This window comes from Papilio xuthus, unplaced genomic scaffold, assembly GCF_000836235.2.
Source record: "Papilio xuthus unplaced genomic scaffold, Pxut_1.1 DF827679.1, whole genome shotgun sequence".
Classification (NCBI taxonomy): domain Eukaryota; kingdom Metazoa; phylum Arthropoda; class Insecta; order Lepidoptera; family Papilionidae; genus Papilio; species Papilio xuthus.
In genome coordinates this window covers 4,083,752-4,107,170 of record NW_013530970.1, presented here as the reverse complement: position 1 = coordinate 4,107,170, position 23,419 = coordinate 4,083,752, and the positions used below count along the sequence as shown (strand labels likewise).

The 23,419-nt window shown below is 33.0% G+C and overlaps 4 protein-coding genes across 7 annotated transcripts; 2 read left to right on the top strand and 2 right to left on the bottom strand.

The window, feature by feature from the left end:
• Positions 1-1,260: 1,260 nt before the first annotated feature.
• Positions 1,261-3,849, bottom strand: LOC106117654 (peptidoglycan-recognition protein LB-like). 2 transcript variants are annotated; one of them, XM_013312047.1, is made up of 5 exons: positions 3,695-3,849; positions 2,931-3,008; positions 2,574-2,784; positions 1,793-1,911; positions 1,261-1,514 (listed from the first exon to the last, which is right to left on the bottom strand). In XM_013312047.1, the coding sequence occupies exons 2-5, from the start codon at positions 3,004-3,006 to the stop codon at positions 1,318-1,320; spliced, it is 603 nt and encodes a 200-aa protein (XP_013167501.1). In that variant the 5' UTR covers positions 3,007-3,008; positions 3,695-3,849; the 3' UTR covers positions 1,261-1,317. The 2 variants fall into 2 exon arrangements, with proteins under 2 accessions (XP_013167501.1, XP_013167500.1); XM_013312046.1 differs by lacking the exon at positions 3,695-3,849 and having other exon boundaries at positions 2,931-3,285.
• Positions 3,850-7,369: 3,520 nt separating this feature from the next.
• On the bottom strand, positions 7,370-10,146 carry LOC106117688 (peptidoglycan-recognition protein LB-like). 2 transcript variants are annotated; one of them, XM_013312093.1, is made up of 5 exons: positions 10,076-10,146; positions 8,828-8,921; positions 8,345-8,552; positions 7,841-7,959; positions 7,370-7,596 (listed from the first exon to the last, which is right to left on the bottom strand). In XM_013312093.1, exons 2-5 carry the CDS (start codon positions 8,913-8,915, stop codon positions 7,409-7,411), a joined length of 603 nt encoding a protein of 200 aa, XP_013167547.1. In that variant the 5' UTR covers positions 8,916-8,921; positions 10,076-10,146; the 3' UTR covers positions 7,370-7,408. The 2 variants fall into 2 exon arrangements, with proteins under 2 accessions (XP_013167547.1, XP_013167546.1); XM_013312092.1 differs by lacking the exon at positions 10,076-10,146 and adding an exon at positions 9,972-9,992.
• A 4,486-nt stretch (positions 10,147-14,632) lies between these two features.
• On the top strand, positions 14,633-17,046 carry LOC106117712 (peptidoglycan-recognition protein LB-like). The gene is made up of 4 exons (XM_013312119.1): positions 14,633-14,904; positions 15,321-15,525; positions 16,365-16,483; positions 16,563-17,046. Exons 1-4 carry the CDS (start codon positions 14,817-14,819, stop codon positions 16,787-16,789), a joined length of 639 nt encoding a protein of 212 aa, XP_013167573.1. The 5' UTR covers positions 14,633-14,816; the 3' UTR covers positions 16,790-17,046.
• A 657-nt stretch (positions 17,047-17,703) lies between these two features.
• LOC106117694 (peptidoglycan-recognition protein LB-like) lies at positions 17,704-23,040 on the top strand. 2 transcript variants are annotated; one of them, XM_013312096.1, is made up of 6 exons: positions 17,704-17,869; positions 19,755-19,847; positions 20,716-20,947; positions 21,918-22,036; positions 22,451-22,553; positions 22,840-23,040. In XM_013312096.1, the coding sequence occupies exons 1-6, from the start codon at positions 17,848-17,850 to the stop codon at positions 23,009-23,011; spliced, it is 741 nt and encodes a 246-aa protein (XP_013167550.1). In that variant the 5' UTR covers positions 17,704-17,847; the 3' UTR covers positions 23,012-23,040. The 2 variants fall into 2 exon arrangements, with proteins under 2 accessions (XP_013167550.1, XP_013167551.1); XM_013312097.1 differs by lacking the exon at positions 17,704-17,869 and adding an exon at positions 19,066-19,173.
• Positions 23,041-23,419: the final 379 nt, after the last annotated feature.

Here is a 23,419-nt window from a genome sequence, read left to right as displayed (position 1 = left end):
TATTTTGATACAACACTAGGTGTCGCCCGCTACTCCGCCTCGCTGAATTAAAAAAGAAAAATAATTCCAGACTACGTTACATTTGTATGTCAAATTTCATTCAAGATCCGTTCAGCCACTCTGGAGATACTTTCAAACATCCATCGATTCATCTAAACATACGCGTTTATAATATTAGTAAGATTAGGATTTAATGCGGAAGAATATGTTTAATTTACTATATTACAAGTTTGTGTAATAACGTCCAATCATTAACATTTAACCGCTGGACTTGAGCCAATAATGCTGGAGTTTGCTGGCGGACGCAAAGGTTACTGAAGGTGTGTCCATTTTATCGACACAAGACGTTCTGCTGGGCTGATCATGATACTCGAAATATTTCATTATATCTTTTCTTGTTTTTTCCTTCCATATTCAACCCTTTTTGTGAACCTTACCTTACCTTACCTGCAAAAACATACTCACATCTGTAATCCACAGGCACATCCAAAGATTACTTTTAATTTAGAGCGGTCTCGTGTCTTCGGCGTTGGTGCCCCTGTTTAAAAATAATATTATAACATTTTATTAAATCTTGTCTAGGTTTTTTCTTAAAGGCGCTGTTGGCTGTTTATTGTTTTCTGAATAGGCGTTATAAGTCTTCATTTTCATGATTAGATGACGCAATTTCCGGTACGATTCTAATCTTTGCGCATTGTCTTCACCCGGCGCCGATCTTCCGGCCACGCCTGCAACTGCGCATTATAAATATAATTAAGGGTTGTCACAAAAAATGGATTATAGAATAAATTATTTTTTAACTAAATAATAAATCTTTATTAAGTTAAAATAAATGAGACATGAATTGTGTCGCATTCTGTTTGAAACATTTCTTTGGAAAAGCTTATTATGATGAGGACTCTTTCCTTATGGTGTCTCAAACCTATTATTATTTACTTGTAAATTAATTGAAGCCATCAAAAAAAATTATTTTAGAGTGTATTGAAATGGAACGGGTCTTTGTTGTTTGGCAACCCTTAAATCAAGAGCTATTAGGCACACCTATTGATAACCATTAGACCGAAGAAGATGTATTGCTTATAATCTTTGTCTACAAAAGGACAGAGGAGGAAATGTCTAATCTAAATATTTATAGTACTACTACAAGTAACAAGGTCGTCTAAGCGTAGTCTGCTATAATTTTATAAATGGCATTTAAAATGTACTTATTATTATTTAATTGCAATCAAAATAATTAAGGGTAATAAATAAAAGCCGGAGTTAACGAAACAATATAATAAATTACTAGAACTAATTTTAACCTATAATAGTTTTCATTCAACTTTTTCTTTTGACATTAGGTTCAAATCTATCCCAAGTCGATATTTCATTGAACAGCGCTTGGCCCGGGCATTCTGTTTCTTTAACCTGTCGATGACCGATCAGCTTGTAGTTACGACTAATGTAGCCTAATTCTACGCCTTTGGCTATCAGTTTCTTTGCAGTTTGAAGCTGATGGGCTGGTGGAACTGAAGCTGTGAAAGGAAAACAAATATTAATTATTGCTAAACTGCTGACAGAATTTCTATCAAAATTTTTCATAAATTGCATAACCCTTATATATTATAAGTAGAACATGTCAATTTAGTTACAAATTAACTTATGCGAAGGTTAGTAGAGCCTGTTAAAAAGGATTAGCAATTATTCCTACTGAATATTTGCTATTATTATAATAGGTTTTAGATTTTAAGATATTTTTCTTGACTTGGGTTACAGCTATAGACAAAATAACGTATTAAAAGTGTATACTTACAGACCCAATCCCCTATCAGTACGATACCAATGCTGACAGAATTGTATTCAGAAGCATGTGCACCAATGTTGGTCCATCCTCTACCTTCGTACACCACTCCGTCACCCCCCACAGCGAAACTGCAAATATAAATAAAGATATATAGACTAAAACACAGGTTAAAATCTATGCAGTGCCTTTGTCAAAAATGATGGGGCTACAAGCTAAGAATTTTTTTCTTGAGTTATATCAAATTATATTTGACATTTTATTAGAGGTATAGAGAGGCGATTTACAGATATTTTTGTTATATAAATAGACTTATAAACCTATTTAATAATATTGTGTAAAACTAACACATTGAGCATTCAATTTATCATAAGGCGATGTAAATATTATAAACAAAGTTATGTTTATTTGTTCGCTAACTAATCTCGTGTACGAACAAAAAATAAGTTGTATGTAGCGGCCTCACTGAGAGAACATTCAATTGTATTATTGCCTTGGTACGGTACAGTACCGAGCTATATATAAAGCTAATATAATAAAAAGTACATAAGCGTAAAACTTTTCCTTTCGTCCCCAGAATATATTACTAAGACCCACCTCTTCAAAGAGACTTACGACCTTAATAATTGAACCTTGGGTTGATGATGGCGATTTGGGTCATTATGCATGATCAAATAGCCGAAATATGTCGTTTTGTGAATGTATTCATTCGATGTCGCACCGAGATGTTTCAATTTGCCTAGGCAAAATTACAAACGAACAATCAAGATTTGCCGGTAATAGAATAACGTACTTGTAACCGATGTCAACCCAATTTCTCGTAACTTGGTGGAACTCCTGCATTGACCGCATGGCTTCCTCGCATTGATTTGACGTTTGACATGCAGGTGGAGTGTAGCTGTGATGAATTATGACGTAAGGAACAGGCAGAGTCAGTGGTCTGACACTAGTTGCAGGTTTAGATCCCCAATCGCTTCTCGTTTTGAACGTGAAAGTGTCGTAATCTAGAAAAATAATAAATTAATTTCAAATTTAGAAACGACCAGTATAAATTACAATTAAAAAGGTAAAATAGGTGGAGATAATTTAAATTTAGAACAAGATAGAATTATAACAGCTTTGTAAATCGAAATAACTCAGGAATGCTTACCAAAGTGCTTAGTTAAATATGGCTTAGGAATTCCTTGCGCGGATAAAGTCATTGATATCACCAAAATAAACAACATCTCTGCAATATTAAAAAACATATAAGAAAAATGTGTATAAATCCAACAGATTAATAAATACTGTGACTACTTTCCATGCACCAATAAGGACTCAGATTAGTATAAAGACCAGTACGATATTTAGTAAAAAAACCTTATAAAACAAGTTCGGAGCAGAATCTTCGAAAGGTCGTGTCGGTAAATGCCCCTTATTTGCGACACAAATGACGTACAGATTGATAACGATATTAGAAATCAAAATGAACAGATAGTCGAAATTATAATAACAACTTATTTGTTTAAAATCTATCTTAGTAAAGGTTAAATGAAAAATATAAGTTATTTAAAAAGAGTGTTAATTTTTGTACTCTTTTATATTCAAAGAAATATCTTACTAATATTACAAATGTGAATGTTTGGGATAGATGCATGTTTCTTAGAAGTTATTTCCAAAAGACGGCATGGAACTCAATTAAAATTTGGCATAGATGTAGAACAAAGTCTAGAAGAGCAGATAGGCTACTAAATAAGTTTTTTTTAATCAGCGCGAGCGCCAACTATTTGTGAATAAACCTCTACTACGTTCAATTGTGAATGAATGAATGACTCCTTAATTTTTTTAAAGGGCGTTAAAATGTTTTTGTACGTGTTTGAACAGTTGCTTATGGTTAATGATAAAATAAATTAATTTTATATTAAAATATCTTACCTAATATATTTCTAAGGTTTAAATTCTAAGACGTATCCGTGTCCACTGTTTGTGATTGCTGTTCTTAATGATATAGTAAGGCGAATGTTTCTTATATAAGTATGTATTGGAGTTCAGATCAACGTAACCTGGGTTCTTTACAACAGATTTCGGGGATCGTATTATGTTGTTTGTTGCCGCGTCATCTCCGCGTCTTAGTAAAGGGTATTTACCGAAGAGGATCTTGAATTGTTTTGATAGAAATTTATTTAATAGGTTTCCATTCTTGATTTAGATTGATGTGAATTTTTAGATCCCTTTTTGTTGTGATTTTTCATAACTTATGTATAAAATAGATTTATCATTGTGCCTTTTTTATATGAAAAAAAGGAAAATAAGATACTAAATAAAACAAGGAAGTCGTGGTATTTTTAGTGATTCTATTTAAATGTTTTTTTTTTAATTCTTTTTATGACTTAACGGCATTTCCTATAATAAAAATTCTGTTAATAGTAAATCTGTAAAATAAAGCATTACGCGTGTAATAAATATGTAATCCATTTTGGATTCTTGTACATTATGAAAATGTTAATAAATACCAACATAACTTATAAAGAGTTTTTTCGTTGAAGACCAGAATCTATTCAGCCAGGTTTTAAGTTTGTAGTGTGCGTATTTAGCCTTTATTTCCTTAAAAGTAACTGAGGTGAGTAATTGAAGGCTGTCCTATACTTCTTATTATTTTTGATCCTTACTTACAGAATTAATAATAAACATAGTTAGTAACCTATGTGTTCTTCCAGACTATGTTCTATATGTGTGTCAAATTAAATGAATATTCGTTCAGCCGTTCTGGAGATACCTTCAAACAAATATCCATCCATCCTTAAACATTCGCAGTAAGATTCACGGACAACTTAGCATGTCTTCCTAGGTCACTACAGATAGAATTGTGTACAGGATGATACTCCCCGAGTCCGTATCCCTTTACAACTCAATGACAAACGAAATATCTGTATTACATTGCGTCTCGTTCGAGGTTAATTAGCACAATAAATGGGGTATCTCACTCTATTGCACCAACACGTCCGCATCAAGCCCTTTCTCCTTAATTACTGATCAATTTAATAGTAAATACGTCATCGATTGAGTATTTTACCCGGTAATTAAATTGATAAACAAAAGTGACGTATATGTGACGTTTTTAAACACGTGTTATTTTAACTTTTTTTTAATGAATTTAACGGCAACGATTTACTCGTGACAGCGTGCTTGTACAGTTTGAAAAACAGTTTGTTATATAATAATGTAATGACTTCAATGATTGTGTTATAGTTGCGTTGCTGACTGTACATAGATTAATGAGTATAGTAATTTGTTTAGCAAGTTAGTAATTGGAGTTATAGAAATATCATATCTACTAATTAGCTTTTAGTAATATCAACAAAGAATTCAGTTGTGGTTTTAAGACCTTTGAAATGTATTTATAATACACCGAAGGTAAAAAAATAGTTTGCAAAAAAATTTATGCGTAGTTTTTAGGTATTAATAGAACATCTTAATGTTATTTCTTGTTAGTAACATAAATACGAATGTTTGTATGGATGGATGTTTGTTAGAAGGTCAACTGATCTCTATGAAATTAAGAATACATATAAAACATAGTCTGGAAGAACACATAGGCTACTAATTAGGTTTTTTAATTCGGCGTCGAGAAGTCGCGGGCAACCGCTAGTATACACTACATTTAAAAATGTTTGGAATCAAAATTATTAGGTAAGCATTATAATACTGAGCGAGTCCGTGTTATTAAAATCGAATCGATTATGGAAAATTTCCATAACAAGTCTTATCACCTCTATTGATTAAGTCATTGTCCGCAACAACGTAGATATAATTATTATGTGAATGATGTTATGTTATCCGTGTACGTTCCTATTTTTTTTAATTAAAAACATCGTATATGTTCATATAGGATTAGAAAACTTGGTTTGTGTCTATGGGTTAGGAAAACTAGTATTTGTTTCCTACTTTTTCTTTAAACTGATTTTTTTTTTCATACAAACTTATCCTACATTAGGTACTTTTTGCAAGTCTTCCAAATTCTATATTTCATAATACTTGATGGTATACGTGGGGCTGTCAACATTCACTTAACTAAGATGCGAAAACTGGGACGAAAAAAGAACGACTAGAAACCACTTATAAACGTTTAACTTCTAGACGGATAGCGAAAGGAAAGGATTGTCTGTGGCTTATTTCACACCCCTAATTCTTACCCAAAAATTATGGAAAACATAGAAATTGCAACGCCGAATAAGTCGGGTCAAATACGAAGTGGCAACCCTAGCTATATGTACGTATATTTTGATAACATTAGTGAATCATACGAAAAGTTTTAATAAAATTAAAATAAATAATAATTTCACTGTAGTATAAATAATATCATCAGATTTCATTGTCCATTATATTTCCAATTATAATTTATTTTATACTAGCAGTATCCGTGACTGCGTCTGCTCGAAATTCAAAAATCTCGTTATAAATAGCTGTCGCCCGCGACTCCGTCCGTGTGGAATGAAAACAAAATTTAATTCGTTCCCAGCAATTATTCGAATTTTTCTCACCTTTTAAACCTTCCCTAGACATCCTCGAACATTTAAAGACTAAGATAAGATAAATCCGTTCATTCGTTCTCGAGTTTTAGTGAGACTAACGACGATTAACGATTTTTATATATATAGAATATAACCTAAGCCACCCGATGATAGATTAGTTTAGACCAGGCATAGACCTTCTGTGGGGTCCAGAAAGCATCATTTCCAAGTTTGATTTCAAGTCTAGTGATTTAGTATTTAGGTCTCTAGATTGATTATAATTTTACTGAAATAATAATTACTTAAAGACGACGACGAGAATAATACTTATATAAAAAGATGACCGTCGCACCTTGCCTTACTTATGACTCATAAGACATTATCCTAAATAACTCTGGCAAATTAACTTTTTTTCTTGACGGTCCACGTGTTCGTGTAATGGAACAATATTATGTAAGCTTTGCGGTGATTCCCCTTAAAAAGTACGTTAACGTTAAGTTACATAAGTATTGTAACAAGCACTTTTAAAATGAATATAAATATGTGTCAACCAATCCGCACTGGGCCAGGATTGGCTATGGCCTAGTCACCCCTAAAATTAATCAGGTTTTGCGCCCCTCGGTAAGGATGTATTAAGCTACGACAATGTGTCAACGTTTTTATGTGGATTTAATTTTATCAAAGTAATTTCGTAAGGTCTCGGAGCCTAAGTCACGTGTGTCTTAGGGTAGGCTCCAAACCCTTCGGTGGGGACATATCGTGAGCTGATGATGATTTTCGTAAGATTACGAGTTATTATGTTATAGTTTTTTTTCATCGAATTCATGACATACGTAGGGTTTTTATTCTATATCATTTTGGGCCCTAAGACTTCTTAAGAAGTGTAAACTTCATACTTTGCCGCGGTTCCTAACTATATTACGGCTTTCTGTAGACAATAGTTTATTTTTGTTGAAATGACGGAAGTCTGCCAACCACGGGATCTTGGTCTATATCTAACTTAATCTGAATATTGTGTACTGGTTATAGTTATTAGTCATACTAATATCGTGTATGAGGTGAGTGTAACAGATTATAATATGAAAATAAGTCATTCTTGCAATGATTACTGTCCAATTTAATTTCTTTGATCGATCCTTTACATGTTATAATTTGTAAATCTATCCCACGTCGTGATTTCCCTGAAGAGGGCATTGCCGGGGCATTCTGTTGGGGTGACTTGTCGGTGTCCAAGAAGATTGTAATTCCGACTTATGTGGCCCAGCTCTACACCTTTCGCTATCAATCTTTTAGCAGCATTCAGTTGTCTTCTAGGCGGTAAACGAGCTGTAATAATGAATAGGTTAATTAAGAACAAATTCAAAAACTCGCAGGTTTTAGAAAAAACTGTTCTTATACAAATATATCAATTTTTATTGAACAAGAAGTATACCTGTCTTCAAATATCTTGGCGGATCTAACTTCGCGGAATACGCTGCGCAGAACACAATTTTAGGTGTAGCGAGACGTACCGGGATACGGGACCTTGTGCCACCAAGATATTTGAAAAAGCTAATATTTAGATACTTACAAACAAAATCGCCGATAAGGACAATCCCAATGCTATTAAAGTTGTATCCTAGAGCGTGGGCGCCCACGTTGTTCCAACCGCGGCCTTCATACACCACGCCGTCGCCACCCACCGCGAAACTGAAAGTTAACATATTGGAGAGCTCCACTAAGTGAGAAATATCTGGAGATTTATCTAAATAAGTATCGCCTATACAAATTCAAGAACAAGAACTTTCAATCAATGATTTAAAAAAATGCTTTGCCTAAAGAAAGAAAACACTGATTTACGACTTAAATGTAACAGAAAGTTCAAAGTGTTTGGATTTCGATTGATCGCTGAATCTTCTGCTAGCTTTACGACTCTTCATATTTCTTTACCATAGAGTTACGACCACACTACGTCTTTTACCATTTCTTTAGTGTGGATTTCTCATATCGAACTACGCTGAAATACTGAGATACGATTTAACGGTGCTGATTGCGGTAGTCAAGTAACCTTTACCACGTCGGTTCATATACATACCTATATCCAATGTCATCCCAGCCCTGGTGCAGTTGATGTGAGTTCTGCATACTCCTCATTGCGTTGATACACTGGTTGGTAGTTGAACACGGGCCGGGTATGTAGCTGTGGTGAATGATGACGTAAGGCACTGGTAGAGAGAGCCGAACTGTCCTCACAGGCGGCCGCGCGCCCCAGTCGCTACGAGACATGAACGGAAAGTCGTAGGCTGGAACACGTAATATATTTTTTTTTATTTTACTGTTGTTTATAAATATTCCAAGTGAAGTAGGCTTGTACTAGATTAAACAACTCAATTGTGATCTAAGCAACGTTCATAATAAAAATGCATTTTTGCTCTTGGGCCCAGCTTTTGGTAGATAGCATCATCATCATCAAATATGTATAAAATTAATTTCTTGGCTAATTTCTAGTTTATACTGTTGCCGAAGTATCCACAGACGTTTCGTTATACAAAATGAATTAGTGAAAATCATAACATACCGTAACTGACATCTTCATCATAAGGTTTTGGAAAACATTGACCGCTCGCAACCAGCGCAAGGAGAATTAAACTTTCGTAAAATTTCATTTTTTTCTGAAAAAATAGTGAGACATTTCAAAGTTATTATATCTATGCTTTTTAATACAAAAAAGGAATTAATTTATTACCACACTAGCTGTAGAACGCGCGGAAATAAAAAAAAAACTTTATTAGTTGCTTATGTGTCATTCCAGACTTTGTTCTATATGCCAAATTTCATTAAGATAAGTTCAGCCGTTCTGGACATTGCTTCAAACAAACATTCATCCATCCATCTAAATATTCGCATTTATATTATTAGTAAGAAGCAAGATTGATATACAAAAGAGTTTACATTACGTTTATTATTTACGTTTACATTCATCATAGTTTTTCAAAGAAAATGATCGGCGTGCGACTTATCCATATCTACTAAGGTCAGTGACCTCCCTAGTTCTAACAATCATCCATCCATGAATACATCCAAACATTCGCATTTATATTAGTTAGAAATATTTTGACGTAACATCGGAAGACTATATAATCAATCGATAATTATATCTACGTATAATGAAAAGATCTCGTAGATATATTTCAGATTGCAGTGATTGTAAATACGTATAAAAGATGAAGAAAGATTAGACAATCCAAATTTTATACGTGATACCTTTAAATAATTAAACTATTGAATAAAACCCTAAACACTGACTCGATCCATGAACATATGTTCCTATCTTACTAATATTATAAATACGAACGTTCGAATGGATGGATGGATGTTTGTTTGAAGACAGAACGAATCAACAGATTTTGATGAAATTTGGCAAGCATATACAACATAGTATGGAAGAACACATAGGCTATTAATTATTTTAAATACCGCGCGGACGGTGTCGCAGGCAACAGCTAGTTAGTATATAAATAAGAAGACAATAAACTTTGGGCTCTATTACAAAATAATAAGTACTTATTTATGTTTTTATGTAACGCAATTTAAGCTTGTAATGAAGTTCAAGCTATATTTTGAGTACTCGTAGCTTAATGAGCAATAGGTAGATATAATTTGAAAGGTTTATTAACCAGACACATGGCTTGCTTTAAAAATAACCAATAATAAATACATACCCACATTCCATAAAACATGTCTTAAATTGGTATAAGTCAAGTTAAAATTAGGGCACACTTTGCTATAACTCTTATAGTAGGTAATTACGTAAAGGAAAACGTACCTTATTATTTTAATGATTTAATATTTAATATCACAGTATATTATACTTTAATATCGGAAGAGACTTAATTTAACAACTAATGAAATGATGAAAATCCTATCGTATATATGGAAGTGATAGCCTTTGATAATTTTTTGGTACCTCAGATTGATCAATGAATGATTATCAATGCTTTACTGATAAGTTTCAAGTGATGTTTTACGATTAGTAGGCACAGATTTATATGATTAGACAGTGGTTTTTATTATTTAGAGGCAAACAAACAGTCATATGAATTTGCGGAAATGACAAATAGACCGCTGCCCATGGTCATCGGCAAATGCAAATGCGTGTCTACCTTTATTTGATGGAGGGAAAGACGCACGATGTACAAATAGGAGGAAATATTCTCTTATTTCCTCTTCATATGTCCTCCATCAAGACCCTTTCTATCCTTTCCTTATTTTAGACATTATTAGCTAGATTCCTTTTGCGCAAATGGCGCGCTTTCACTACAAAGTGAGGTGTCAGAATCATTAGTAAGGGGACATAAATGTCGACATTATAGTAAGGCTAGTGTTATGCCAGTACACCGGCAGAGACAGATTTTCTTCCTAACACAATACGTATAATATAAGACAAATTTAGACTAAATTGGACCTCCAGAACGCACACTAATCAGACTATATGTACGTGGAATTACTTCTACTTCACGCCTATCATCTGTATTGTCGTGGTATTGCACTGGGAGAATCTGCCTATATAAAAAGGATAGGACAACATCGTAAGTGTTAACTGCAACGTTTCAGAAATTACTTAATAGATATAATATGTTATCCCAAAAAAAGTACTTTAGATAATAAATCTATCTATCGGTTTACGTAGCTTATTTTATCGTAGATGGTGGTTGAATTTAATTATGCGTTATGTTACCTGGGTGATATTTTTTTGCTGTTTTATCTTATAATTTTTTTAAGTACCAATAAGTTTCCTGCATTGACTCCGTAATTAACAAATCTTATGTACTTCGAAATACTAAGTTATATGACTACTAATAGTTTGTAATATTCAATTAAATCGATACTTACATTTCATATTATTTAACAAATATGTCTATTTAATTATATTCTATATAAAGCTACAGAAGTTTGTGCGTAATTTTAGTACCAACAACACCATTGATTTTATTCCTTCGAATGGGTTTACTTACTATTTCATCTTCAATATAAATAAAATATTTTTATTACTCATCTATTGTGACTTTTAATAGTACCTCCTCTAACAACCGGAAGCTTTATCTATGTCTGTTTACGTTTAATAATTATTTTGAAGGGAAATACCCTGTTCCTTAATTACTTAATCTATAACTTTACTAACTGTCACCTGCGACTTCGTCTGCGCGGAATTAAAAACAAATTTAATAAGCCTATGTTCTCTTCCCGACTATGTACATCTATGCTAAATTTCAGCGAGATCCGTGCAGCCGTTCTGGAGATACCTTCAAACAAACATCCATCCATCCATCTTAACATTGGCATTTATAATATTTTATTTATCAGTAAGTATTAAACTCTGAGAACGTAAATTGTATAACGCATAGCATAGTTTTTAATAGTTTTATTTTATTTTTAGAGTTGGCACCTTAATTCGCCGAAATAGCGAAGCGACCGCAGCGCATAGACACGCGACCCGGTATAGACGGAGGCGGGGATGCACAGAATGAGGAAAATTCCTCTTCTTTTGCGTCCACTCCTCTTTCAAATCAACTTCTCCTTCCCTTCATTTCCTTATAAGAAAACGGTGAGCAGAAGGCGTGGATAAAGTCTTCGACGCGCACACTCGTCAGATGATACGCGGAATTGATTCCACTTCACGCGATTCTTCTGTGTTAAAATAATAGGAATAATATTAAATGGATGTATATTTGAAGCGCCAATAGCCTAATGGTTAAGGGTACGGATTTCCGATCATGAGGTTTGGGGTTCGAATCATGCCATTCGACTATTGTTGAATCTATGCTTGTGATAGAGCTTAGTTGGAATGGTACAAGAAATATTGGTAATTGAACAAAAATCTGCTAATATTTTCTAATAATAAAAATAATAATAGTTTAAATACGTACGGATAAAATATAACAAAATCATTCACCTAAATATAGTTTTCCTTAAAACATCTTTATTTCTAGGAAAATGATTGTTATGTTAGTATATCGGTAAGGGCATTCCGGGATTGTACCTTATTGTTGTCTTTGGCGATTTGTCAGAAATCTGACTAGGTCGTTACAACAGTATCATTCCGATGTCAAAAATGACGATGTTAATATTAATTATTGGAAATTTAACTGTTCTTATGAATGACATAACTTGTAATTGGTAGAGTTAAGTAAATTACGAGTTGACAAAGAGTTAATTAAATCTTTTGAAGGTACCCTCGATATAAAAAAAACTTAACATTTACATTTTTTTTAAATAATAGCAGATTTTTTTTTGTAAATTTATTAATTAATTTCTTTTACCATTCCAACTAAGCTCTAAGCTTGTGCTTATGGTTATGTGCTTATGGTTTACGACAATAGTCGAATGGCGGGATTCGAACGCCCGACCTCGTGTTCGGAAATCCGTACCCTTAACCATTAGGCTATTAACGCTTAAATTAATTAATTAGATCAAAAGAACCTAATATGTCACCTACACACGTTGGGATTTGCATGACGGTTCTGATCATGCATAATCCATATGTAAACTTAACGTGGCAAAAGAACTAACTAGAGTGCCACAGCGACCTAAACTAGGCCTTGGCCTCCGATAGTAAAGATGTCCACTTTTCTCTATTCAGCGCTATCACGATGGATTCCTAGATTAGGAGCTTAGACCTTTTCCTACTGGGTACGCCAACTAAGCGTCGTTTACTTGTTTGTTCCACGCATCTAATAAGAAACTCGGCTCCTGTCGGACGGTTGTAAAACCTAGCGTGTGTTGCTTGCATGCTTGTTTACAATGCAATATTGACGCCAGAAAGTCGCGAAAATAGATAAAGCAATGAATTTTATAAATGTCACGCCACTGACCCACGTAACTGGTGATTCCCCTTACTTATTTATTGATTTCTGTTTAATATTGACAAGTGAGGGATTAATTTTATGACGTATTGTTGATTTCGTCCGATAGACTAAGATCACGCTGGCTCATATCATTTTCGACATTACTAATTACTTTTTAATAAGGAGATAAAATTAAGTTGATTTGAATTGATCGTTTTTACCTATTGTTTGACGTTTACATTGATTAGGTATATTTTTTTAAACACTCGTCGCTATGTTATCACTGAAAAAAAACATACATTTGAATTTAGAACCTCCTCATTTTTGAAGTCGGTTAAAACTGGTTAAAACACACAGTTATGCCATCTTAATTAAAAATAAAAAATAACTCTTCGTTTTGAACAACGACTTGAGACCTTAAGAAAATCCTAGGAAAACCGAGATAGAGATTCTAAAATGTTTATTCTTTCTCAGCCATAAGTCGCCCACTGCCGGGCATAGGGCTCTTTCAAATATGGCCTCGATGACCGGTCCTGGGCTACCTGCATTCAGGACGCGCCTGCAACCTTGACCAGGTCATCGGTCCATCGTGCGGGAGGGCCCACCCACGCTGCGTCGACCTGTCTGTCTGTCCGAAAATTTTTTAAACTATATGAAATTATAATTATTTGACGAATGTTTTCTAATTATTAGTAATTCATTACATCTCTTTAATGTTTGTATTCAGTTGGCATATTTTGATATTTAATTAAGTTTTAACAGCGCTGGTATCTTGGACCAATAGGAACCAAAGCGACAGCGTTCAGGCGCACAGGGGCGGACAATAGTTATCCAATCACAAATAATTGTACACGCACTGTAAACAAAATTTATTTATCTTACTTCTTACTTATATTATAAATAAATTTGGATGGTAGTTTGTTACTAAGTATCTATAGAACGGATGCATGGATCTCGCTAAAAGGCACAGATGTAGAATAAAATTTGAAAGACCACAAAGGCTAGTGATTAGGTTTTAATAACTTCGCGCGGACAGAGTCGCGGGCTACAGGCAGTTTTTTATATAAGTAGTTTTTTCAATCTTTTTCTAACTTATGAAAACTGACAGATTGCAATACAGAAAATTGATATTAAAATCTTGAAAAGAAAATAGGAAAATTTTAATATTATTATGGTTTTCAAATATCGTATGAACGCAGAACACAATTTCAGATGTAGCGATGCGTAAAGGGATGTGATGGGCGGACCTTGTCCTACAAAACGATTAAGCCTTCAAAAAATATACATAAACAATTTTGGTGGTAACGTTTAATTTTTCAGTTCGCGACTCCTTCCGCGCGGAAATAATAAAAACTTAATAAGTAGTCTATGTGTTCTTCCAGACTATGTTCTGAGCCAAATATCAGCGACCATGCCGCCATTATGGAGATACTCTCTAACAAACATTCGAATTTATAATATCAGTAAGATGAAACCCTTTTCATCCCATGATGACTCATGAAATAAGAATTTTAATAATCAGGTTTCAGCACATGAAGTAATTGACTTTGGGTAATATTTGTTTATCATTAGGTTTGTTCTCGATGGGAAAGTACCGGTAACATGAGTTTCCTATAAATTAAGCTTTTAAACGTTGATTGACTACACTTCATACTTGTGTGCAGTACGCACGTGTTCACAATTATTTTCTCTTGTTATTTTTCTACCGTAACTAATAAAACAATGGCTAATAAATTCAATATAATTAGTTTGATTGTTGTTGTAATTTGCGTTGGTTTTGTATATGGATATCCGAAAAATAAATTTTATGGTAAGTTATAAATCTCGGAAAATATATTATACAAATTAATGTAAATATAAAAATAATTAAATGAAAAATGTCATATTATATTACCGTTCCCGATTCTTTTTTTTTAATATTTCTTTCTAATTCAATATGTCGGACTACAAGGCCGCTTTCGTTCCGAATAATCTCCGGAACAGCTGGACCGATTCTGATGGGACTTCGACGGGAAGGTAGCTGAACTGATGCACGAGGGCTTTTAATACAAGTCACTTTTTTAATACACATCCAACACCAATTGAAAACATCCTATATGTTAGAATAAGGTGTAACAATAATAAAAAAGTGAAAAATAAGAACAATCCTTTTGGATTACTACTAATTTTGAATTCCACAAATTATCAAGAATAACAATCTTACAGTAACATAGAATTTTCTCCTAGATCTGAAGTTCAAATACTACAGTCGTGAAGAGTGGGGAGCGACTCCAGCGACTGACAGACGACCAATAGCTACCCCTGTGGAATACGTCATCATCCACCATACCTATATACCAGCGGCATGCAACACAACACAGCAATGCTTCAACGCAATGAAATCTATGCAGGATTATCATAATAGTATGGATTGGGGTGATATTGGCTATCAGTAAGTATCCATAAGAGTGTGTGACGCAGTTATTAAGCTTATAACCGGACAAGACTGTAAACATGGCCGGGTTTCATACCCGCTTTGACCCAATATGTTTTTCGATTTTCGAATTTCACTTGTACATATACGAAGCACTAAAAATGAAAGAAAACATCGTAATGCAAGGATCAAATAACTCTATATGTCTATATGTATATTGTCATGCCAAGTTTTCGATCTAAACTAAATCGGAAGCGTCAAATGATTTTCATCCAAACGTGTTGGAAGTCTACACGGCAATAATTTCGTTCAATTTTCACACGACTAATATGTTATTGTGCACGAGTTGTAAATATGCTATTAAATATTGAACGCTGACTTGATAAGTAATGATAATTAGTTGCATTGAATGATACATATAGTATGCAATTGCGATTACTATCTTTTGAATTCGATAATTACAACAGTAAAAGATTTATCAACAGCGTCATTGTAAATAAATCACCTTATTGGTGAAAACCCTTCTTTCGGTCAAACTCACAATCATCTATCTTTGACATTGGATGTACTAAAAATATATTTGCTCAGAAATATAACTAATAGGAATAGATGTGATGATACTAAACTCATGATTTAAAGATTGGGAAAAATCCTTTCGCAAATGCATGAGCAAAAATAATGGTTTGCAAAATTCAATTTTAATTGCACATTTAAAACTGAAGGTGATCTTAATATGTATAAATAAAAATACTATTAAAATAATAATGAATTGTCAGGGGAGGGGACGCACGGAAAGGGGAAAAACGCATATTCGTTTGCCCCCGATCACATAAAAACAAACATATGTCTTTGTTTAGTTTCTGCGTTGGCAACAATGGCGGCGTGTACGAGGGTCGGGGCTGGAACGTCATAGGCATCCACGCAGGTCGCGCGAATAACCACAGCTATGGCATTTGTCTTATCGGCGATTGGAGAGGTAATAAATGATTACCCCGGAAATTTCTTCAGTAGCTTAGAGACTTAAACTTCATTTTAATCAATTGATATTTTAATAGTTGCAGTCCCACCTAAAGCGATGCTGGAATCGACAAAGCGTCTCATTTCCACCGGCGTTCAGAATGGATGGATCAGTCCGAATTACAAACTGATAGGACACAGCCAAGTTATGGCGACCGAGTGTCCTGGGACTGCGCTCTTCAATATCATATCAACATGGGATCACTTTTCAACAGATGTCACTATATTCAAAACAACTGTTGCAAAAAATAATGCTTTGAGTTAACCACACTATCTTTAATGACCGGTTTACAGTCCAGTCCAGCGATCGAAACCAGTGCTACATTTGAACTGGAAAAATGTGAACCCACACTGGAAAATACAGTGCATTCCAGTTAGAGTTTATATTTTTCAGTCGTAATCTAGCGCTTATTACAATCACTGGACTAGAATTCTGAAAACCGGACATGACTGCAATTAGATTATAATTTGCACCAAGATTTGTAAAATCCTAATCATTTCATCTGTAGAAGCATATGTATAAAAACATCGTTATTTTTGTTTTTTTTTTTACGAGGAAGCCGGCAAGAGTATCAGTAGTGGAAATTCTAGGTATGATTTTACAAAGTCATGTATTTCTTAGGCATCTGACAATAATATATTTAAATGTAAATTATTTGTTATTTTGTATTTATAATACTAATTTATTTCTATTATTTAAAAGTTAATATAATGTAAATATACAAAGTTCTTGTTTCCTTTAAAAAGTCAAAATGTTCCATTCATTATAAATATTCAGCCAATTATCTAATTATATTAAAAATATTTAAAAACAAGTTACTTCTTTATGTAAGAACAATCTTGAATAAACAAAAATCAAGGTAAAACTAAATTTAAAGCGCACAAGTACAGACTATAAAATCTATTCCTAATAAGACAAAAAGTAGTAAAGTTATTTATAAAAATATAATATAAATGTGGAAGCGGAGGATTTAATGTCAGATTCCGATTTTAAATATAATAAATATTAAGTTTTTTAAAGATATTATAACTTAATATAAACTAATCTGTACAAAACAAAATAATATCGGAAATATAAATTAGTTTATTCTGCTTTGACGGTAGTTTTAAATAAAATTATTTTTAAAAATCAAACAATTGACAGTTCGCAAGATGAAATACATTCTAACCTCAAAAGTGATTTTGTGTAACGTAAGCAAATGTACAATTAGCATTAACCATTCGTTAAAATGTAAGTTAAAGAAGAAATATGAAACAAATTTAAATTGTAATGTTACTATTAACGTGTCTGACGAAATTGCTATACAAAATAATTATGCTGTGATGTCTTCGCATGCTGTGAGTTGTAAGTGACCGACAATTTTTTCTCACAAACCAATTATTTACAATGGAAATTTTTTAACAATTTTACGACAAGGAGTTATGTTAATTTTACTTTAAATATAGTTATTTTAGCTCCTACGTACAACCAGCTGTAGCCCGCGACTCCGTCCGAGCGGAATTGAAAAAAACATAATAAGTAGCCTATGTGTTCTTCCAAACTATGTTCTGGACCGACCAAATCAGAGCGGCTGTGGATGTCCCCCTGCACCAATGTACAAAAAAGGCAGAGACTAGGGAGGAGTGGCGGCGCCTGGTAAAGCGGGTCACTGATACTTGATAACCACGACCAGTCTGACAAGACTGTAATGACGAAGAAGAAGAATGTTCTATATGTATGCTAAATTTCATTGAGATCCATTCGCTTGTTTTGGTGATATCTTCAAGCATCCATCCATCTATCTAAACATACGCATTTATATTAGTAAGATTTTACTTATAAAAATAATATGTATTCTCCATATAAATATATCAAACCGTAAAATTCATAAGGTTTGTAAATATTGTAGTTAACTTGCAGTTAATTTGAATTAACTTTAATATTAATTGCCATTAAAAACATGAGCGTATTTAGCTTCTACAAATTCAATAATACTGCATCCATGTACAATCGCAATGAATCGTTTTACAGTTGTTTTTATATGTCTTGAGTTCTGGGTTCAACTCTGATAAAAAAAAGAAATTCCCCTAGACCAATCTAAGAAAATTAAAATAAATTCATAATTCATAGCTTTTTGATTTTTTCATTTAAAATTATGCATTGAAACCCTTAACTGCATAAAAATATATACAAAATTGCGCATAGTATGTAAACACAAAATTTTATTAACTGTAAAATTTTAATATTTTTTTTAAATTTTACATTTAATAAAAATTGTATTTAGTATGAAATCCATTTGTTTTTTATATTAAATTTAACTAAAGCTAAAAATTTTAAAATAAGTAACCAAAAAGTTTTAATATTAAAATGTAATTTCTCATCTGGATTTTTTTGTTATTTCTTGTAACAAAATACAGTTTTCGTCTCGATCAATTCTCGGTCCGGGGAATAACCTTAGTGTTAACTGAACAGCTATACATATAAATGTGTGACTCGTACTCCAAATAGTTGAGAAACGACGGTGGTAAACATAAGATGTTATACGCATTTTTCTAATAACTTATTTCGTTTATTAAATTATAACAGTTTTGTACGCGACAGTATTTGATTGTATTTAACATTTGAGATATGAGTGCTTGAACACTTAAAACACTTCATCAATATAACGAGTGAGTGTTTGATTAGTTTTTTTTTTACTTGAACCAATCAAAAATATTCTTGCGTAATTTTTTCCGGAATTTAACTTTCTGAATGTACGGCACATTGTTTTTAATATTGTCATTTCCAATTTCTCTCGTACGATTTCTTTTAACATAAAATTATATTTTTAGAGTATACAAGAATTTAAAAGAGATTTTAAACACTTAGGTTGTTTTTTTTTATCTACTAATATTAGGTATGTGGTTGTTTGTTAGATGGTATCTCCATAACGGTTTCAATCTTGCTGAAGTTTGGCACACATGTAGAACATAGCCTGGAAGAACTCATAGGCTATTAATTGAGTTTCTTTTTTTAATCTCCTGCGTATGCAGTGGCGTGCGACCTCTAGTTATGTTTATAAATAGTTTTGCATATCTATGGTGGTCAAAGAATAAAAGCGAATTTGTGCAGAACACATACAAAAAGATAAAGAACTGTTAAAAACTGTTATAGAAAAGAAAACAACAATTGCCGATAAAAAGGATCGATAACACTATCAAACAGTTTATCAATATTTACTAGAGTGTGTCTTTTTTGTTTTTTTTTTCAGCGAATATATTACATATTATGTATTCATATGTCTTCGTGGCTGTGATTCTGGGGATTATAGGAATCACAATTGCAGTACCGGCGTTATTACCTGGTATGTTGTGTTTTTATATCTATAATTATTGTACATTAACGTCGGCTTCCACTGAAACATTGTCCAATCAATATCATATATGAAAATGTGTTGTGTATTTCAAAAGCGGGAACGTATTGTTCTGTTCATCGCGTAATTTCAATTTGTTAAAAACGATAAAGTAGTGTATGAACAAGCCTGTCTTTTAAATCCAACATTATGATAATGGTTCCAAAGTTGATTATTTATTTACTAACCTATTAATATAAAATAGCTTCCTTAAAAAATTAGTTACAGTTTCATATCTCTAGATTAATTAGGCAACAAACACAATGCAATTACTAGACTATTATGAAAAATTACAACATTTACGGTTACTTTACATACACAATGAAACATTTTATAATTATAAAAGTAATAATAGTCAAATGTCAAAGCGTAAAGTGTAAAGCGTGTCAATTGGAGGGTCCTTGCACTTATCGATTTACTAATGAGAAAATATTTTTACGGTTAAAATGAACCTTATAACCTTCGCAATAGATACCCATTTTGTATAAGATAAACTAATAGACTCTTGTTCATTTTATATGCTTTTATTAGTAGACTAGCTGTCAGCTGAGATTCCGTTCGCTATGTGTCAAACTATATTCTATATGAATGACAAATTTCATCGAGATCAGTACAGCTGTTCTTGAGATATCTTTAAACAAATATCCATCCATCTAAACATTCACATTTTTATTATTAGTAAGATTTACTAAGGCCTGAGACTGAGTTTTAAAAGATGGGCCTACTAACATATAATCATGCATGAAATATGTTTTGTACAAACGTGTCATCAATAAAACCCATTGGAAGTCAACAAATCATAATAAGCTCTTCTTTCCAGAACCGGGCGAGAACGAAGTATCTACATATGACTTTCCATTCGTGAATCGATATCAATGGGGGGCGAGACAACCTAAAGAAAAGACAATATTGCAAACTCCAGTGCCATACGTTGTCATACACCACTCATACAAGCCTGCTGCCTGCTATGACGCAGTGCAATGCAAGAAAGCCATGCAGAGCATGCAAAACTTCCACATGGATGACAGAGGATGGTGGGATATAGGTTACAAGTAAGTTTGTTCCCATTATATTCATTAGAGAAATCATCATCACCTCACTATACGTCCCCTCGGAGCCTATCCTAAGTTAAGGATGATTAGGCCATTAGAGAAATAGTTAAGATCTTTGTAACATTATCACGTCATATTTCCTCGGTCCGAGACACCGTGGAAACGTTCTTTAACATTTTAAAAACTTTAGCTATTATAACTTTAGCTAAAAAGAGATAGTCTTAAAGCTTTAAGTCTGTATTTTTTTTTATGTTGGCTGTAAAAAAATACAGTGCTTTATATTGTAATATAATAGAAAATTATTATAACATATTTCCATTCTTAAATCTGCATTTTTTTTTCTTTTAGTTAGCTTTTAAAGATTAATTAAATGTTTAAGAATGTTTTTGTGTAATTGACCACTGAATTATTCATAAGAATAGCTGTTTAGTTGATATATTCAAGTCTCGTACACAACAAAAACTAGTACATTTAAGGAAATTAACAATTTCCGCGTTATAAATATAAAGTCATCCGGACTTGTCGGAAGTTGGAAAGGTCCATAAATGTAATGTCACTTTTACTACAAAAGAGATAACTACCTCGGTTTAATAGAATCTTAAATAAATGTTCGTAATCAGAATTGTGCAAAACATTCTGTGTTTATCTGTTAGGAAAAATAATATTAATAACTCATTTTCCATCTCGTTTCTTTAACGCAATCTAAATAAATTAAATTTAAAAGATTATAATCAATCGTTGGAGCTGTTGGATCGACTTTTTTTTTCGACTATGTGAGTGTTTGTGCGTGCGTGTGTTACCGTGTGTCGTTGTCAATTATATTTGTGTTCGTTTCGTGTTTTTTTTTTAAATTGTAGGGTCAAAGTAACTTTTCGGATTCATCGTTCATTTAACACAAAGATTTACTCTAGCATTCGTTATAATGTTTATTAATTTATTTCATTAATCTTTAATTATTATGTTTTTTTAGCTTTGCCGTGGGCAGTGACGGTACGGTGTACGAAGGCCGAGGCTGGACTGTGCTGGGTGCGCACTCGCTGCATTTCAATACTATTAGCCTTGGCATCTGCTTGATCGGAGACTGGACAAGTCAGTTCTTTACCTTATTTATAAAATCACTTGAGGACTTCTTTTGACATTTTTCCTTTACACTGAATGTCTTTACCTATTCCTTAATAATTTATACTTCTCTAAATAGTTTTTTTTATCAATACGTCATAAAGATTCTTAAGTGTTTCACATCCGTTTAGTAGCCTATGCGTTCTTCTCTACTATGTTCTACATCTTTCAAGGCAACATTGATTTTTGAATTTTTTGTTTTTTTTCATTTTCAAACAATGAAATCCATGGAGTTGTTCTGGTGATCTCGTCTAACAAACATCCATCCATCTATATAAACGTTTGCATCGATATTAGCAAGAGTAGGTTGTTACGATCATTATAATTTACACTTTTATAATGGAATGGATTAACAGTAATTAATCATTGTTATTTTTATATTAGCCTCACTACCACCGAGTCAGCAAATAAAAACGGCAAAGGCTTTGATAGCTGCGGGCGTCGAACTCGGTTACATCAAAACCAACTATAAATTAGTGGGTCACAGGTATGAAGACTATTTTTTTTATTCTACCTTCAAATAAGATTATTTATCGTGCTGTTTTATCATCAATAACAAAGCTTCATTTGTTTTGAAGAACTCTCGCATTTAAGCTTTCATGAGTAAAAAAAAAACTTATCTAACACAAAATATTTTACACAGAAGATATGCATTGGATTTCACAATAGTTATCTTCTTTTGTTTTGTCATGGGGTTTCGGGTTGTTATTTGCTGACAGCAGTCAAAAAAATTTTTTTTTTGCGATTTTTATAAATGTTTAATCTCTCAACAGACAAGTCCGTGATACTGAATGTCCTGGAGATGTATTATACAATAACGTAAAGTCGTGGGAGCACCACGTCTCCTTCCCTGCCACCTACCTGGATCTTGTGCAGGTGAGAGAACTCCCCAAGGAAATAAAGGATAAACTTATACACGGGAATAGTACTCATATAGAAGCGTAGTATATAGACATATAAATAATATTTATGTATGCCCATTAAAGTTCCTATAAAGTTCTTATGTTTTATTTTTAATGAATTTATTAAGTTTCAATTATGATAATAATTTAACAGGATCAAGATTTTTATTCGCGCTGTTTCATGCTGAAGAAAGGCGGTCGTAACAATTAGTATCACCTGTCACTTGTTTTGACACATATTGTCGTCTCGTGCATTCTCTTTGATAAAACAGAGTCAACAATATGTACGAGGCGACAACTCGTCTTACTAATATTATAAATGCGAATGTTTAGATGTTTATTTGAAGGTATCCTCGGAACGGTTCAACGAATCTTTATGAAATTTGGCATATATATAGAACATAGTCTGGAAGAACACATAGGTTACTTATTAAGTCTTTTTAATCCGCGC